Raw genomic sequence first — 19,252 nt, 5'->3', positions numbered from 1 at the left:
GGAAGCAAGTCCCTGCAGCAATGTTCCAACTTCTAGTGGAAAGTCTTCCCACAAGAGTGGAGGCTGTTATAGCAGAAAAGGGGGGACCAACTCCATATTAATGATTTATGAATGAGATGTTGGACATGCAGGTGTCTACATACTTTTGGTCATGTGTTTTTGCCAATAATTTTGCACCTGACTATATACACAATGCTGTGACCTTAATAAAATGTATGGTTTTCCATATGCTGAGCATCGTGCACACACGCATGGAAGCACATATTTGCTATTGTCACTATACTGTATACACAACTATATGGAATATCAAACACTGCACATTTTCTGGGAATGCCTACTGTATAATGTGCTCCAAGAAAGTCATATTTGTGCACTAATCTGTCTCAATGTCAACACAATTTCAGAATGCACATTTTACTATGAGTAGTCATAACAGACATTAATGACATAAGATAAGTACATGTAATGGAACACCAACTTTATTTAATGTATGTAACAGGGTTGGTTATGTTTCCACTTGCCTCTAAAGCAATGTGTACTTAATGTTCAAGCATTCATATTGGTTGGTTCAACTGATGACAATAAGGTGTGTTGTGATTGGCCCCCGCTTGCAGATAGGGGGAGATCGCGAACGTCAGGTCTTCCCAGTATGAAAATGTGATGCAAGGGGTAGGTCACGTTCTGAATACTGTTTTATATTTTATATTTTACAATGTGTACAAGTTTGCTGTACGTTACTGATTTATACATGTCTGGGTATATGGTACCTGTTAGGGATTGAGGGGCTTTCTGTGATGTGCTTTGGCATATGATTGCTGTAGATAAGTGTTAGCTAGCATACACCGTTGTAATGGTCACATAAGCCCACTGCTAACACAATTGTCTTCATGCTACAGCTTTTGCCATCGACAGCCATCAGTATCATTAAGCCTTGCACAACTACCGTGCTGTTTCTCATTTAACAACAGGTATTTACACATGTTATATTTTGTATTGTATTTTTGTATTTTGTGACCCCAGTATGAAAATGTGATGCAAGGGCTTTTGCCATCGACAGCCATCAGTATCATTAAGCCCTGCACAACTACCGTGCTGTTTCTCATTTAACAACAGGAATAAATGATGCTCAACTGGGACCACTGGCTGATGTGAGTTATTAGGAGAAAACACAACGCAAGGAGAGTACGATATACATCTGTTACACTGGTGCCGTGACTCGTCTTCTTGTCTTTGCCGGACGTCACGTGGAGGGATCCGAGACCCGGCTTCAAGAAGTACTGTGGTTGCTGATGCACGCCAGAGGGCTAGGTTTCGCAGTCTGCCCAAGTGGAATTCTCAGGGAGCTCCTGGTAGCATGAGTGAGTGGGGGGAAATATAATGTACTGGTTATTACTTGTATGTGGTGATGCTATGATTATTTAGTGATGTAATTGTGCTGTTATGCTAGTAACCTTCTGAAGCCAATTAACGTGAGGGCAACGCCATTTTCTACCACACAGTGGCGACAACTATTTATGATGGCGTTTCTTGTTACTTTTCTGTGTTGATTCTTGGTCTTGTTAGACATCTACTACTGAACGTTTGTTTTGAGTGGATTATGTTCATTTTGATTAGATAGAATTGTTCATATTGATTGTGATTTAAAAAAAAAAATGGTCTAAATATTTACATTAAAAAAAATATATATATATATTTTTTTTATTTTATTTTAAAAATGGAAGGTTTTGGGAGAGGTAGGGGAGTTTTCATGTTTAACCCTTCACCGCCAGTGGGTAGGGGGGCAGCTGTTTCTCCAGTTACTTCCACACCTCTGGCCAGGCCAACTGCACAGGCAAGTGTGCGCTTTCCACGTGATTTAGAGCTACCTCAACTCAGTGCATTCGAGCCAGTTTCACCTAGTCCTAGGAAGGAGGATGTGTCTATGGATTTCCTGGCAGACATTGTTAAGCAGATAGGTCACTCCATAGGTGAAAATATTGCCTCTTGTTTGGAATCAAAGGCTATGGGAGATGGGGTAGGACAGAAGGTCGATTATGTTGGTGGTACCATGGCTGGGGCCAGCTCTAGTCTAAATGTAGTGGTGAAAAATGATGTCAGGGAACCAGTGTGTTTCAGGGGGGATGGTTCAGAGAAATGCACAGTGCATGAGTGGGAGGAGACCCTGTTAGCGTACATGCAGAGGAAGGGCTATGATGGGCAGGAGAGGTCAGATTAAGTTTTGGGTAAACTGTCAGGGCGGGCACGTGACGTGGTAAGAGTAAGCCTACGCAGTAACCCAGTTGACTTAAGCCAGGGCCCTAGACCAGTTTTTGACATTCTGAAGCGTCACTTTAGCGACACAGTCAACTCCGACATGCCCCTAGCTGATGTTTATTCTACGTTGCCAATGGAAGGGGAGACTCCATTTGACTACTGGATCAGACTGAACAGGGCCATAGAGGTGGCAGAGGACTGTTTGAAGAGGCAGAACAAGGAGCTAGAAAATCCATCACGTGTTCTGACTGTCATGTTCATCAAGCACTGTCCGAACCCAGAGCTGTCATTGATATTCATGTGCAAACCATTGCATGAGTGGACGGTTGCGGAGGTCCATGGCAGGCTGAAGGAGTACCAGAGGAAGTGCAAGGCTCCACGTCCCTTGCGGCTGGCCCCACTGGTCACCACACTGACGCAGGAAGTAAGTAGGCCAGTGTCAGCTGTTGCAAACTGTCCGGACCCCTTGCAGCAGCCCACAACTGGCTCATCCGAGGCATTGGATCGGGTGATTGGCATGCTTGAACGGGTCTTGGAGCAGAGGCCACAGCAACCTGTAGGCGGCTATGATAACCGTTTCCAGAGGAGGCCCAGGAGAAGGGAGAACCCGTCTTTGCAATGCAAAGTGTGTGGTGATGCGAATCACAGCACAATGGATCATTGTTATTCTAACCACCTATGCTTCCTCTGTTATGCAGCTGGGCACACACGTCAAGAATGCCCTCGCACTTCATCGGTAACTCCCGTCGCTCCATCAAAAAGCGACACGACACAGCGGCAGGAAAACTAGCTGGCCCGCACGGGATGGGGGGAAGTGCTGGGCCTTGTGAGGTGCCCCAATCAGTTAGTGGTGTAGATCTAGAGTCAGTATATTCAAATGTTTGGGATGAAGTCAAGTCGAACGAAAAAGTCATTATGCAAAATACACAGAGAGTGCTCCACAACGATGAACTCTTTTATACTAGTGTGTTACTGGGGGATGTTATAGAGGTGAGCGCTATGATTGACAGCGGTTCTATGGCATGCACATTGAGCTCAACAGTGGTGCCACGCCTTGAGAAAGCAGGTGTGCTCAAGAGTGGCTCCCTCAGTCCAACTGAAGTGGTGTTGGTTGGCTGCGGGGGGTTGAAGACCAAGCCTGTAGGTGTGTGTGAATTGAATCTGTCTGTGTATGGCAGCAGTGTCTCTGTCCCTGTTCTAGTAGTGGATGGCCAACGTGATGAGCTTATCCTAGGCAGCAACGTGATTAAACACCTCATCAGGGAGCTGAAGACGACTGGTGACTTCTGGGAGAAGATGTCATCATCTGAACACAATGGAGATGACAAACTGTTCCGTCTGCTGGCTAATGTAGAGAGATGGAAAGGGACTGAAGTGCCAGAAAGAGTGGGCACAGTAAGGCTGAAGCGAGCGGTCACATTGGAGCCTATGCAGGAACACTTAGTCTGGGGCCGGCTGTGTACGCCTCAAAATGTATCCGCGGGCAGTGCTGTCGTTATTGAGCCTACGAGGGCACGCTCAAGACCAAAAAACATTCTAGTGGGGAGAACAGTAGCGACATTGTGGAGCGATGGCTGGGTCCCTGTCAAAGTTATCAATCCCTCACCAAAGCCAGTAACGGTGAGACGGAATGCCAAGATAGCGGATGTTTTTCCTTGCTTGGCATTAGAGGACTTTGACACTGACTATATGGATGGGCCCACTGTCAAACCGGTCCCCCTGGTGCAGCAGGTACACAAAATAGATGACAATCCAGACTTTGACAATGGTAGTGGAGATAGCTTGACCGTTGACAGTACCGTCAACCCGCACAGAGTGACAAGTGAGGTGTTGCACGAGTTAGGGTTAGGTGACATTGACATTGAGTCCACTCAGTTGTCGCAACAGTGTATGGCCAGGCTAGTTCAGCTTATAGCCCGCTACGAGTCCATCTTCTCCCGGCACAAACTAGATTGCGGGAAGGCTACGGGATATGTCCATCGCATCAGACTCAGTGACACTAAGCCTTTTAGGCTACCTTACCGTAGGCTCTCCCCTAACCATTATGACAAGCTCAGGCAGGCCTTGGATGAGATGGAAGAGCGAGAGATAATCAGGAAATCCAGCAGTGAGTATGCCTCCCCACTCGTCCTGGTCTGGAAGAAGTCTGGTGATCTGAGACTGTGTACAGACTTCCGATGGCTCAATGCTCGCACCGTAAAGGATGCCCACCCTCTACCTCACCAAGCTGATGCTCTGGCGGCCCTGGGTGGCAATGCTTTCTTCTCTACAATGGATTTGACCTCCGGCTACTACAATGTGGAGGTGCATGAAGACGACAAGAAGTTTACAGCCTTCACTTCTCCTTTTGGGTTATATGAATATAACCGTCTTCCACAAGGACTATGCAACAGCCCAGCTACATTCATGAGGATGATGTTGAGCATTTTTGGGGATCAACATTTTTCTAGCCTCCTATGCTACCTGGACGATGTGCTGGTTTTTGCCCCGACTGAAGAACTTGGATTGCAACGCTTGGAGTCAGTTTTTGAGCGTCTCAAAGCCCATAATCTGAAATTGTCTCCAAAGAAATGCCATTTCATGAAGAGGTCAGTGCGGTTCTTGGGGCATGTCATCAGTGAAGGAGGTGTGGCCACAGACCCAGAAAAAGTGACGGCTATTGCAGGGATGACAGAGAAGGATCTCATGGAGGATAACACGGACGTGCCTTCCCAGGGGAAGATTCGGTCCTTTCTCGGAATGATAGTCTATTACCAGCAGTTCATTGAGGGGTGCTCCACCATCGCTAAGCCGCTGCATGGGCTGACAACGGGGACGAAGGCACCACGCCACGGGAAAGGCAAGAGGAAAACAGGAATACATAGGAAACTCACAGCAGCAGACTGGACTGGTGAGTGCAAACAGGCCTTTAGTCAGTTGAAACAAGCTCTCCTCGATCAGGTCATGCTAGCCCACCCTGATTTTAGTAGACCTTTCTTGCTGTCTGTAGACGCATCTAGTAATGGATTAGGTGCTGTCCTTTCCCAGGTGCCAGAGGATGGGTCTGCAGCCAGACCGGTAGCATTCGCTAGCAAATCACTTACTTATGCACAGTCAAAGTATCCTGCCCATAGGTTAGAGTTTTTTGCTTTACGGTGGGCTGTCTGTGAGAAATGTAGTCATTGGCTAAGGGGCAAGCCTTTTACGGTATGGACAGACAACAACCCATTAACGTACATCCTGTCCAAGCCCAAATTGGACGCCTGTGAACAGAGATGGGTTGCTAAACTTGCTCCATTCGAGTTTGACATCAAGTACATTCCCGGTCCCAAAAATGTCATTGCTGATGCACTCAGTAGACAGCCATTTGTGCAGCCGAGTGCTCTCCACCGCATCACAAGGGTTCCATACAAGGCCTTGCTGGAAGAAGCTGCGGGAGTACGTGCTGAGAAGGTGCAAGATGTGTTCCGCTGGTCGACCCACCCATTCGACCTCGAAAGCTGCTCACCGTCAATTGAGGCAGATGCCTGTGAAATTGTCATGGACTGCCAAACCTCCTCCTATCCTTCTCCTGGTTCTCTGTCAAAGGAAGCGGTGTCAGCAGTCCTGAGGTTGCAAGGGGAGGCTGGTCTACAGAACTGTGCGCTGCTACTGCCTCAGCTCACTCAGTCACTGGTGCCGTCTGAGATGTCAGATGTGAGAGTGCTATCCCGTGACGACCTGATATCAAAGCAGCGCCAGGATGACGCTCTCGCCAGAGTTGTCTTCTACGTGGACAGGGGCCGTAGACCTTCTAGGAGGGAACGTGGCCATGAACCACTCGAGGCTCTGCGGATTCTGAAGACCTGGGAGAAGCTCACTCTGAAAATGGGTGTACTGTATCGCGTTACCAAAAGTTTGCTGTCAAAGAAGAAGACATACCAGTATGTAGTACCCACCTCAATGAGGGCGACAGTTTTGAAGGGTGTCCACGATGAAGCCGGTCATCAGGGGCAACAGCGGACGTTGTACTTGACGAGACAGAGGTTCTTCTGGCATGGTCTGGAGTCGGATGTCAGAGAGTATGTCAAGACCTGCAAGAGGTGTGTGTTCAGTAAGGCCCCCGAGCCAGAGGCCAGAGCTCCACTGGAGAACATCATCACGACTGAGCCCCTCGAGTTGGTGTGCGTGGACTTCTGGTCTGCTGAAGACTCCAACAACAAGTCCTTGGATGTCCTGGTCGTCACTGATTATTTTACTAAGATGGCCCATGCCTTCTTGTGTCCGAACCAATCAGCTAAAGCAGTGGCCCTTCAGCTATGGAACAACATCTTCTGTGTGTATGGTTTTCCTCGTCGTATCCACTCTGACCAAGGGGCCAACTTTGAAAGTAAATTGATTGCTGAGTTGTTGAGTGCTGCAGGAGTCCAGAAGTCGCACACAACTCCCTACCATCCAATGGGGAACGGGGGAGTCGAAAGGTTCAATAGAACGCTGGGAACATGATCAGGGCTTTACCTACAAGAGCAAAGCACAGGTGGCCCCAGAAGCTGAAGTCGTTGACCTTTGCCTACAACTGTACGGTCCATGAAACCACGGGCTACGCCCCTTTCCAGTTGATGTTTGGGAGAACCCCACGTCTGCCTGTCGACATGATGTTTGGTACGGTGCTGCAAGACTCAGAGGTTGTAGACTATGACGAGTACATAAAGTCCCTGACGAGAGACCTGAGGGAGGCCATGGAGACGGTACAGGTGTCGGCAACCAAACAGCTGAAGAGGCATGCGGGCCTCTACAACAGGAAGATCAGAGGGGCTCCAGTGGAGGTCGGTGATCGGGTGCTGCTGGCGAATAAGGGTGAACGTGGAAAGAGGAAGCTGGCGGATCGTTGGGAGAACAACCTCTATATTGTTACGGAGAAGAATAGCGACATCCACATCTTCAATATACAGAACATGTCGACTGGCCAGGAGAAAACGGTCCACCGTAATCTGATAATGCCTGTAAACTTCTTGCCTCTACCTGACACTGCCTTGGAGACACCTAATATGGGAGACCGTGAGGATCCGAGTGAGGAGATGGAGGACTCATCCGTGAACGATATACCAGAAATGGACATTGGTGAGAGGACTGGTGTGTGGGTATCAGAACAGACCTCGGGGGAAGGACAGCCGGAGCACTCTGAAAAAGAAACCCCAGATGTGCTGGAAGATGGGCCACTGGCGAGGGACCCTCAGAACTCACCACATTCTGAGGGTGCCACTGGTGGCACAAGCGTGTCAGAGCTAACCTTTGGAGAAGAAATGTCAGAACCCTCTGAAGAAGGAAGGCATTCTGAAGATGCCGCTGGTAGCACAAGCTCCAGCAACAGTCACAGAACACTTGACCTTGACTGTCCACCGACTGTGGAAAGTGACCCACCAGTGGTGGTTGTAGGTGAACAGGTTAAACGTAATAACTCTGTTAGGCCTGTCAGGTCAGGGGCTGGTCGGGTTAAGAAACGCCCAGTGACACTCATAGAGACTATGCAGACACAGAGGGTTTTTCATACAGAATTCATTAGAATACCTGTGTGGGTGTAGGATTAGAATCCAAGTCTGTAGCCCATTTCTTTTCTATATATATTTTTTTTCTCATTCAAGAGACCCCATGGGGGTCATGGGTCAGAGGTCAAGTAGACCAAGGTTTTTCTGTGAGGTTCTTATTGTCACTGAGTGTACTGAACATGTAACAGGCATGTTTTCCTACGGGGTCTTTGAATTCCCCTAATTCTCTTGAGGGAATAGTCTTTGCACTGGAATATTTGGTGACATATGTATTGCAAGGTATTGCATACCTCATTTTGTTTCTTTATAGTGTGCAAGTGTAATTCAGCAGGGGAGAATGTAACAGGGTTGGTTATGTTTCCACTTGCCTCTAAAGCAATGTGTACTTAATGTTCAAGCATTCGTATTGGTTGGTTCAACTGATGACAATAAGGTGTGTTGTGATTGGCCCCGCTTGCAGATAGGGGGAGATCGCGAACGTCAGGTCTTCCCAGTATGAAAATGTGATGCAAGGGGTAGGTCACGTTCTGAATACTGTTTTATATTTTATATTTTACAATGTGTACAAGTTTGCTGTACGTTACTGATTTATACACGTGTGGGTATATGGTACCGGTTAGGGATTGAGGGGCTTTCTGTGATGTGCTTTGGCATATGATTGCTGTAGATAAGTGTTAGCTAGCATACACCGTTGTAATGGTCACATAAGCCCACTGCTAACACAGTTGTCTTCATGCTACAGCTTTTGCCATCGACAGCCATCAGTATCATTAAGCCCTGCACAACTACCGTGCTGTTTCTCATTTAACAACAGGAATTTACACGTTATATTTTGTATTGTATTTTTGTATTTTGTGACCCCAGTATGAAAATGTGATGCAAGGGCTTTTGCCATCGACAGCCATCAGTATCATTAAGCCCTGCACAACTACCGTGCTGTTTCTCATTTAACAACAGGAATAAATGATGCTCAACTGGGACCACTGGCTGATGTGAGTTATTAGGAGAAAACACAACGCAAGGAGAGTACGATATACATCTGTTACATGTACATGAAATCCAATACACCAGAGCACCAGAAAGTGGGACTTTCCATGTGCCCCTGTATATGTTGCCACATATGTTAAGTGCTCCCATGTATTCTGTACCTGCGCAGCATGCAGATATGGGAGACCCCAGGTTTGTCTGGGAAAGAGCCTCAAGGTCACTGAGTTACAGGTAGTATAAATAGACCTCAGAGGTTTAGGTCCATAAATTCACTTGTCGTTGGCTGGCAACATGAACTCCCTCCAAGCAGTATTCCTTGTTGCTTTGGGCCTCTCTGTTGGTGAGTCACAGCTGTATACAGTCTAATTATAAATCGGGCAAATTTACCTGCAATAGTTTCAATTGCATTTTGTCATGATAGGTCTCCATCATCATACTCGTTAGCATAATCCAATATTTGTGAATATGTCGTAAACTGAAAAGGGATCAATTGTTAACAGATTTGTACGTATATTTACATACACAGATTTGACTAATATTATGCTGAGTTTACATGGAACGAGGTAAACGGCAAACAGGATGTCATTGTTTTAAATGACAAAATGGAGGTGAATGTTGTCAGCCGCTACGGTATACAGGATTTGCCGCCAGACTTAGAAAACAATGATACGGTAAAAATATATTCTATCAGATGTTGATTTGCACTGTTTGTTTACTGAAATCACCATAGCAACGCATATTGTTGTCTAAGATTTTTTATAACAAACCAAGACAAACCACAGCCTATCATTTCAAACGGGAACAAATAGTCATAGTGGGCGGAACAAGCAAGGAGGTGGGCAGAGCCATGCACGAGCTAGCGAGATCCTATTGGCGCATCCTAGTATACATTGCATTTTTCTGTTAGAGAACGCCTACTCTGAAGTGCGCGTGTACAATAACTGAAATTCACCTTGGTATTCCTCTAAACAACGCAATTTAAAAAATAAAATAAAAACTTTGGCAAGGGTAAAGTCTACAAAACTTAGTCCACTCTGTTCGTAAAATATTTTAGTTTTAGGAACAGAAAACTATATTGAGATCAAATTATTCATCAATGAGAAAATTTGCAGAATGTCTGCCAAAATCCAGCTTCTCCCACTGCCGGCCACTGGGCTTCCTCTCACTACCATATTTGGTAGTGAGTGGAAACGCCAAGTAGTTGCTTCACATTTGTACATCCGGTGAAATATCTGTCTCATTGTTCTATCTGTGCTGTCGTGCTGGCTTGCTTTCTTGCATTCTTATCCCGCAATGCTGACTGGTATGAACGTTTTTGTGTCCCTCGTCTAAACGCAGGATTAGCGTACTCATCTGATCTGGCTCAGTCTTCATATTAATCTTGAACAATCACATTTTAGCAATCAGTTTCCATCTTTGCTTATTTTCCCAGTAATGTTTTAAGTGTGTTGTATTCTATGCATGCCATTTATGTATTTAAGTGAGTGTTGTCTTTTTCTAGCAATTTTTTTTATTAGCCTGTGTAAATTCTGTATTTCTTCAGTTTTATGTGAGCAAGAAATCAATAAACTCAAACTTTTCTTACAGCCCAGACAACTAACCTTAACTACAGGGCCCTGTGGCAGTTCAGAAACATGATCCTCTGCACTGTGCCTGATAGCTGGCCCATCCTTGACTATGCGGACTACGGCTGCTACTGTGGCAAGGGAGGCTCTGGTACCCCTGTGGACGAACTGGACAGGTCAGGGGTTAAGGGTCAAGGGACAAGGGTTATATGTCAATAGGGCTGAAACCACTACAGTCTACACACTATCCCGACCACTAATGAATCTATATTGACTTGACATCAATTCATGTTTTGCTTGAAAGTTTGGGTTCTTTGTTGCTTATTGCTGCCACCACCAAAGTTCTGGCCAAAGTTTTGCCAGTGTGTATGTGTAAGTATGAGTTTGTCTCAGATTTGTTGTGTTCTATGGTGTCATCCTACAGGTGCTGTGAGGTCCATGACCGGTGCTACTCTGATGCCATGCAGCATGATGAATGTTGGCCCATCATTGACAACCCTTACACTGAATCCTATGCCTACGACTGTGACGAGAACCTCAGAAAGGTCACTTGCAAGGGTGAGTAGCATACATCACAATGATTAGCTTTATACTACGTTACATACAGTGTTGCCCACAGTACACTTTACCTTGCTCTTTCCATTTTATTCTCTTACTATACCCTCCTTATTGTTCTTTCTCTCACAACCTCAGTCAACAAAGATGCCTGTGAGATGTTCATCTGCGAGTGTGACAGGAAGGCTGCGGACTGTTTCGCCAGGAGCCCCTGGAACCCTGAGCACGAGCACCTTCCCAGTAGCAGTTGCCGTTAAGGTCCACAGAGGAACTTGCTTTTTCTGTATAGACCCAGAATCACCACACAACATCGTTCAGATAGCTCCTTCAGTGCAATGTTTGACTTGTTGAATTGCTTTCCCCTGCTAAAACCACCACATATTTTCAAGTCGTGACTCATGCAATGCATTTTGAGTTTAATCTATCTGGTTGTCACCTGTTGGTGTTCGCTGTCTGTCGTTTCCTATATCTGGTTGTGACCTACATGCCAGTCATTCTATGAATCACATCCAGTTTTACTCTGGGATTTATTAATCTTTTAGACGGTGTGGAAGATAAACTGAGTAACAGATGAAACTGAATAAACAGATTGAGAAACTCACAACAGTGTCACTGAATCTCTCTCTATTTAGAGAGAGATTCAGAAGTAAAGAAAGAGGGAGGCAAGGAGATTATAATTCAAAAAGGATCCAAATATTGTTCTCTACAGCAGGGTTTTCCAAACTTGGTCCTGGGGCCCAACCTGGGTGCACATTTTGTTTTTTGCCCTAGCACTACACACCTGATTCAAATAATCAAAGCTTGATGATAAGTTGGTTATTTGAATCCGCTGTGTAGTGCTAGGGCAACAACTAAAACGTGCATCAAGAGGGGGCTCCAGGACCGAGTTTGGGAAACCTTGCTCTACACGTCCTGACCATAGTAAGATGTGATTTTCTATGGTAGAGTAGGTCAGGGCGTGACCGGGGGTGTTTTGTGTTATTCTATTTCTATGTTTTAGTTCTATTTCTATGTTTTTTGGGGGGGGTTGATCTCCAATTGGAGGCAGCTAGTCCTAGTTACCTCTGGAGATCATATTTAAGTAGGGGTTTTTCTTCCTGGGTTTTGTGGGTGATTATATTTTTGAGTTGTGTTTGTTTCTCTCTGCATCACGGTTTGTTGTTTTGTAAATTCAGTTATTTATGTTTTGCAAAGTTTCACGGATGTAATAAAATGTGAAACTACAACTACGCTGCACTTTCGTCCGATCCTTTCGACAGCCGTGACACAACTGGGTTGGCTGCAAATGACTTGCCTGCACTTAACAGCCCACGACTAGCACTTCACTGGAAGAGCTTTACACAAGTACAGACATTTTAAGTCTGCATAATTTTTGGGTAATATATGGTGTTTCGGTGCTTTTGAACAGGACATGCTGTTTTATTGTGGGGTTGGAACTCATTTCTGAACATGTCTGCCAGAACTGACAATAGTAACACATGCCATGCTGGCTTTTGAGTCATATTTGCAGATAAAAGGAAACTGAGAACTTTCATGATTACATTTTGGGGGGAGGGGTCATGACACATGGCATTACCTTTCAAGATGACCATACAATGTGAGAACAGTGTACAGAGACACACAATAGTTTCAGGCTGACTTCATTCAACTACCTGGAACTATTCACCAAAGCGTCAGTCCCAGGACATTATAGCCATAGAGTGAAAGGGTGTGAGTTAGAGCGAGAGGTCAAGTGAAAGGCAGACTGACACTTTGTCACCACATCACTCCTTATTCCCAACACGGTGACCTCCAACCTTGCATGTAAACACAGGCTCTGATGCTGCCATGGTTACCAAACGATTGCTGTGCCTACCGCCCAAGTGAGTTGATGTTCATGTTGCTTGAGGCTCTAGAGTCTAGAGCATTACATGAGTACTGTCAAGAAGACAGGTGGGCGTGCCAGTCAGGGAGGCATGTCAGTGTGTGTGTATCACTCCTCCACCCAGAACATCCTCTACTGACACAGGCTGTTAGGAATGCATGATGTAGCTGATAGGAAGACACCCAGGGAAATCTGAGCCTTACGCCTCGATCACACCTACAGCGTCATTGCATTTTGGTACACAAGTACATTCATTTACAATGGAACGCTGTGTTTGCCTTGCAGCATTGCATTGCAGAGGCTGTGCATTCTGTGTGGTTCATACGTTGGATTAATCGAACGTATGCATCAAATTGTATGCGTAGACGACTTGACATAGATGGTAGAAGAAGGTGAATGTTGAACTTTTGTTGCACACACATCCAGATGATGCTGCGTACCATTTTGAGCAGAAGAACAAGACCTTAGAATCAGAAACGTTAACAAACGGCATATCTATAAAATCAAATCAGTCAAATCAAATTTTAAGTCACATGCTTCATAAACAATAGGTTGGAGCTAGGAACACAAGCATTTCACAACACCTGCAATAACATCCGCTAAATATGTGTATGTGACCAATACAATTTGATTTTGACTAGCAGTGAAGTACTTACTTACAGGCACTTCCCAATAATGCAGAGAGAAAGAAAATATAGAAATAATAGAAAAGTAAAAAACTTAATAAAAGATACCCAATGAGTAACAATAACATGACTATATACAAGGGGTACACCTGCAATGTTTAGTGTCAGTGCCGAGTTGATGTGCAGGGCTACGAGGTAATTGAGGTAGATACTGTATGTGCATATAACTCGGAATAAAGTAGCAGATCGTAATTAGTACCAGCAGCATATGTGATGAGTCAAAAAAGTTTGTGCACAAAGAGTCAATGCAAATAGTTAAATGGTTAACCAAATAGCTACCCAGACTAACTGTTTAGCAGTCTTATGGCTTGTGGGTAGAATCTGGTCAGGGTCCTGTTGGTTCAAGACTTGGTGCATATAGCACAAAACATTTTCTTAGTTTTCTCACTACTTACCACAAAAAAGACTATTCCATTAATGGTAGAGTCAGTCAGAAGGTTAACGATTCCACACAAATTTGACTTGAATTAGCCTTAAATTAGATTTCCCCTTTGTATACCAACTAGTCACGTTAGAGGGCTTGTGATAACTATATACAGTAGTTGGTGGTATGATTTGTCAGTTGCTAGCCATGCAGTTTCAGAATAATGAGAGTGAAGACAATATTATTTTTGAATGTTTAATAACTCAAGGCACACATTAATTTGTTAAAAGACTAGTTATGGTGGCTGAAGTTGAAGTCTGCATGGCAGTCTTCTTGAGAGGGCCTTTGTGTGCAATCAGTACTAATAAACACCTGAAAACTAACTCTGAAGAGTTTAAGAAGCGTCATAGGCTGCATTTAGACAGGCAGCCCAATTCTCTTTTTTCTACTAATTGGTCTTTTGAACAATCACGTCAGATCTTTTCACATCCAATCTTTTTCAGAGCTGATCTGATTGGTCAAATTAAAAAGACTGGATGTGAAAATATCTGACGTGATCATTCCAAAGACCAATTAGTGAAACAATTTCACAATTGGGCTGCCTCTAAACGCAGCCTTAGTTCTAAGAACCAATAAATAAGATAAAATTATGATCTTGGTGCTTGGTATTTAGGAAACTCCCCCGAGTGATCTGGAATATGTTGAGGGTAGCACAGGGCTGTATTCTATGAAAAGTACACTAGTAGTGCAAATCTATTTCACATTTTAGTTGGGGCCCAGTTGAGCAGTAGAATTAAGGGCCTCGACAAAGGCAAACATGGTAGTCTTCCAAACCTCTACCATCAGACGGGTTCAATTCCATTTCAGTTGAGTCAATTACATTTAGTGATGCACTTCCTCTATTAAAATTTAAAACAGGTTTAAACATTGCACGTATTCTTGGCAAGAGTTTGTCCAGCTCCATTGCCAAGTTCAGGCAGCAAGAATCAGATTAGCAAAGTTGTCTCATTTCCTGACCAGATTAGGGCCAGTTCCCTCTACCAGAAAGGGACAGAGTTCTCCAGTCGCCTCCAACTCTGGCTGATAAAGGCCTCTGAGCGGTGTTAGAAATCAGGGTACATGGGGCTCTTCAGGCTGGTTCCTCCGCTCCTTGGCCATTAGGGGGACACTGGAGGAGGCAGGGGGTGATATGGTTCCATAACAGGGCCTGGGCTTGGCTGTAGCCTGACTCGTCAGGCGTCACACACACCCTATAGTTCTGTCCCTTGTTGTTGTCCCAACAAGGTGTGTCCCCGCTGCCTAGCCGGAAGGACACACGGAACTCAAGACACTCGCTGGGATCCAGATTCTGGGGGAGGGGGATGTCAAATGCAAGCACATCAGTCCTAAAATCGCTGTAGTGCCGGTGCAGGTAGGAGCAGGCGATGTCACGATGGCTCCGCCATGAGTCAAAGGTTACCCGCACGTGCACAGACTTCTCAAAACCAACATTGCACACACGCACGGTGCCACTCAAGGAGCGCTCGTTCACGCTGACACAGACCCTTAGTATCAGCAAACACCACACGCTTTTTCTTTGGGATGGCACAGTTCCTGTGGACACAGCTCCGAGACCACTCTGGTGAGGAGGAAAAGGATGAAGAGGAGGGCGGTGCAGTGCGGAGGCTTGCCCTGGGAGTCTGGAAATCTCTTGTGAGAAGGCAGGTCTCAGGGCCTTCAGAGGAGACACACCCGGTAGCTGACAGAGGGGAGGACTCTAGCTCAGACACAGTTGCATGGCAAGGTCCACTGGCATGGCTGACTGCTGTGGTATGGAGTGGTCTCCAAATGCTTGAAGCGCTCTAAAGGGAACAATGTTGACGAGGATAAGGTTAGACTTAGATGAGAATTTAAAATGCTTGAGGGGATGGACCATTTTTAACCACTCTTTTAAAAAAGAAATATATATTTAACTAGGCAAGTCAGTTAAGAACAAATTCTTATTTACAATGACAACCTACCCAGACCCTAACGACACAGGGCCAATTGTGCGCTGCCCTATGGGACTCCCAAACACAGCCGGTTGTGAAACAGCCTGGAATCAAACCAGGGTCTGTAGTGATGCCTCTAGCACTGAGATGGAATGCCTTAGCCCACTGCGTCACTCGGGAGCCCAAATTATTTATGTAATTAATAAGGAAACGTGTCAGCTAAGACAGAACAAGACTGCTATCCATATTAGATTTTGCGGAAAAGGGGTATAGCATCTAAAGACTAGTTTCATGTTCACTGTTAGACAATGCAAACAGCAGTTCTACATTCAGAGCAGTCTACCGATTCTAACTTCTAGCAAGACCACAAGTTCTCGAATGCAGATGCTATGGAATACCCTTAGGCCACGTCTCATAAATCCATGAAATAATTTATCAAGCTGAAAGTTGTGGAAAGGTCAGGATGTTCTAGCATGGACCCAAGATAATTAAAAACCCACAAATACAAGTTGCCCTGGTGCGTCAAGACACAATTGATTCTAAAATGTAACTTTTTGTGAAGACCTCAACCAAAATAAAGGAAAATCAACAAAGCTAAAGATAAAACGAGTTAAGTTGAAACATGAGGAATGACTGACAAAAACATTTAGAGACAGGTGTGGTCAGTCGTGCAAAATGACCCATGAGGCACCACAAAAAGCCTGTGAATTTCCACGGAATTCAGCTTTATGACCCAGGGTCAGAGTGACATGTGGCCAGTGCCATCGAACAAGGTTGCAATTGAAAGCGTGCATCAGCTGATCATTTTAGCAGTGAACAACCAATGCAAAATCATGCGGAGGTAATTTGTGAAAATAAAGTTTTCAGGCAAATAGAATACTTACGGAAAATTCACTCCAAATTCGATGAAGTCCATCTGCAAAACATAAGAAAAGAGGAACACTCTGAGAAAGTGTCGGAAAAATCAACGGCCACTTGTTTCCATTCTAAATGTATCACCCCTTTCGACGCTCCACACTAATTATTTCTCTATCGAGAAATTGACGCGCTATTTAATAAAGGTACTACTCTTGCCCTCAGCTTTTGATTCTTCGCGTGAACCGTTTCTCCTGTCTCCACCCTGGACAATCAGAGCAGCCACTGTGACTGATCAATAGGCAAGACGTGATCAACAGGCAAGACATTTCCAGACATTAGTGGCTCTACTTGGTTCATCACGCTCTAGCAACTCCTTGTGGTGGGCCGTGCGCCTGCAGGCTGACTTCGGTCATCAGTTGAACAGTATTAGGTGCAGCTGGCTTCCGGATTAAGCGAGCGGGTGTTAAGAAGCGCGGTTTGGTGGGTCATTTTTCGGAGGACACATGACTCGACCTTCACCTCTCCTGAGCCCATTGGGCAGTTGCAGCGATGAGACAAGAATGAAATTGGGGAGGAAAAGGGGTTAAAAATTACAACAACAAAAAAATGGACTTGTGTGTAAGAAATGCCAGGGACAGTTTCTGGTCCCAGTCCGACCCTGGGCTACTACATGAAGACATATATAGGTTACATATGTTATGCATGAAATGTAAGTGTGTGGTGCCCCATTGACAGAGATAAAGTGAGGCAAATGTTTGTTTAGTTTTCACCTTCCTTTGTTTCTATATAATTTTTGTTATATGTTATCTAGCCAGCAAAAACTGCAGTCCATATAATGATGATGCAGCCATCGTCTTGTTTTGCCCAGGCCCGTGGCAGGGACTGCAGTGCTTACAATCAGACAGTAAAACTGCACACAGGGAACACATAAAAACAAAGGATTATTCCTAATCCTCTCACTTGGAATGCCTGTAAATTAATTAAATCTACCACAGCAATGTTAATTCAGTGTTTTTGTTTAGGTTGTACTGTACTACATTGTTTCTGTTGCCAACACCCATGTTGTCACTTGCAAGCATGTCACCAAGACAGAGGTAGAGGGACTGACCCACCTGTTGACCTAGTCTAGGAGATCAGTCCAGCTCATGAGACTACATGGCTCTGGTTAAGGGGTTTCTAGTGACCATATCCCCCGCGCATTCCGCAAAGGCGGAGGTGTTGCTAACATTTACGATAGCAAATTTCAATTTACAAAAACAAAAACGACGTTTTCGTCTTTTGAGCTTCTAGTCATGAAATCTATGCAGCCTACTCAATCACTTTTTATAGCTACTGTTTACAGGCCTCCTGGGCCATATACAGCGTTCCTCACTGAGTTCCCTGAATTCCTATCGGACCTTGTAGTCATAGCAGATAATATTCAAATTTTTGGTGACTTTAATATTCACATGGAAAAGTCCACAGACTGTCACGTTCTGAATCTTCAAATTCCCTGTCATAAAGGAGCCAAGGCGCAGCGTGCCGGTAATTCCACATCTTTATTTAACGAGAGTCTTGTCTTTAAAATGGTGTAATATAGTCATATGTTTGAGAAATTGAAGTTGTAGCATTTTTTAGGTATTTGTATTTCGCGCCACGCGATTCCACTGGCTGTTGAATAGAGTGGGACGCTAACGTCCCACTGGCCCAGAGAGGTTAAGGAAACCGAAACCAAAACAATAAACAGGTACGCAGCAAGGAACGTAACGCACTGTACCACACACAAACAGAAAAAATACAATAAACCACAAACACAGGTGGGAAACAGGCTGCCTAAGTATGATTCCTAATCAGAGACAACGATAGACAGCTGCCTCTGATTAGGAACCGTACTCGGCCTAAAACAAAGAAATGCAAAAACAACATAGATATACAACACATAGAATGCCCACCCCATGTCACACCCTGACCTAACCAAACAGAGAAAAACGACTCTCTCAGGTCAGGGCGTGACAGTAGCCCCCCAAAGGTGTGGACTCCCGGCCGCAAACCTGAACCTATAGGGGAGGGTCCGGGTGGGCATCTACTCATGGTGGCGGCTCTGGTTCGGGGCGTAGGCCCCCCACCACCCGCTGATCCCCCCGCTTCAATGTCGCCAGAGGAACCAGACCGTGGATCAGCGCCGGAGGCTCTGAACTGCCGACCGCCGCTGAAGACTCCGGGCTGCAGGACGTCGCTGAAGACTCCGGGCTGAGGAGCGTCGCTGGAGGCTCCGGGCTGAGGAGCGTCGCTGGAGGCTCCGGGCTGAGGAGCGTCGCTGGAGGCTCCGGACTGGAGAGCGTCGCTGGAGGTTCCGGACTGGAGAGCGTCGCTAGAGGCTCCGGACTGGAGAGCGTCTCTGTAGGTTCCGGACTGGGGACCTTCGCTGCAGGCTCCGTGCCATGGATCATCACTGGAGGCTCCGGGCCATGGGTTATCACTGGAGGCTTCGTGTCATGGATCATCCATACAGGCTCCGGGCCATGGATCATCACTGGAGGCTTCGTGCCATGGATCATCCCTACAGGCTCCGGGCCATGGATCATCACTGGAGGCTTCATGCCATGGATTAACAATACAGGCTCCGGGCCATGGATTATCACTGGAGGCTTCGTGCCATGGATTATC

At 45.5% G+C, this 19,252-nt stretch overlaps 1 protein-coding gene across 2 annotated transcripts; it reads left to right on the top strand.

Annotated features, from left to right (window-relative positions):
* The first annotated feature begins 945 nt into the window (after positions 1 to 945).
* LOC115204156 (phospholipase A2, minor isoenzyme-like) lies at positions 946 to 11,178 on the top strand. 2 transcript variants are annotated; one of them, XM_029769517.1, is made up of 4 exons: positions 946 to 968; positions 10,332 to 10,485; positions 10,734 to 10,867; positions 11,003 to 11,178. In XM_029769517.1, the coding sequence occupies exons 2-4, from the start codon at positions 10,379 to 10,381 to the stop codon at positions 11,119 to 11,121; spliced, it is 360 nt and encodes a 119-aa protein (XP_029625377.1). In that variant the 5' UTR covers positions 946 to 968; positions 10,332 to 10,378; the 3' UTR covers positions 11,122 to 11,178. The 2 variants fall into 2 exon arrangements, with proteins under 2 accessions (XP_029625377.1, XP_029625379.1); XM_029769519.1 differs by lacking the exon at positions 946 to 968 and having other exon boundaries at positions 10,282 to 10,485.
* Positions 11,179 to 19,252: the final 8,074 nt, after the last annotated feature.

The sequence above is a fragment of the Salmo trutta genome, chromosome 12, assembly GCF_901001165.1.
Source record: "Salmo trutta chromosome 12, fSalTru1.1, whole genome shotgun sequence".
Taxonomy (NCBI): domain Eukaryota; kingdom Metazoa; phylum Chordata; class Actinopteri; order Salmoniformes; family Salmonidae; genus Salmo; species Salmo trutta.
The sequence above is the reverse complement of the archived record's forward strand: the minus strand, read 5'-3'. Positions and strand labels throughout refer to the sequence as shown.

Excerpts from the sequence above, each read along its gene's own strand:
- LOC115204156 (XM_029769517.1), top strand. The coding sequence starts at position 10,379 with ATGATCCTCTGCACTGTGCCTGATAGCTGGCCCATCCTTGACTATGCG. Across the intron at positions 10,486-10,733 it reads CCTGTGGACGAACTGGACAG|GTGCTGTGAGGTCCATGACC; the intron begins GTCAGGGGTTAA and ends GTCATCCTACAG. Across the intron at positions 10,868-11,002 it reads CAGAAAGGTCACTTGCAAGG|TCAACAAAGATGCCTGTGAG; the intron begins GTGAGTAGCATA and ends TCACAACCTCAG.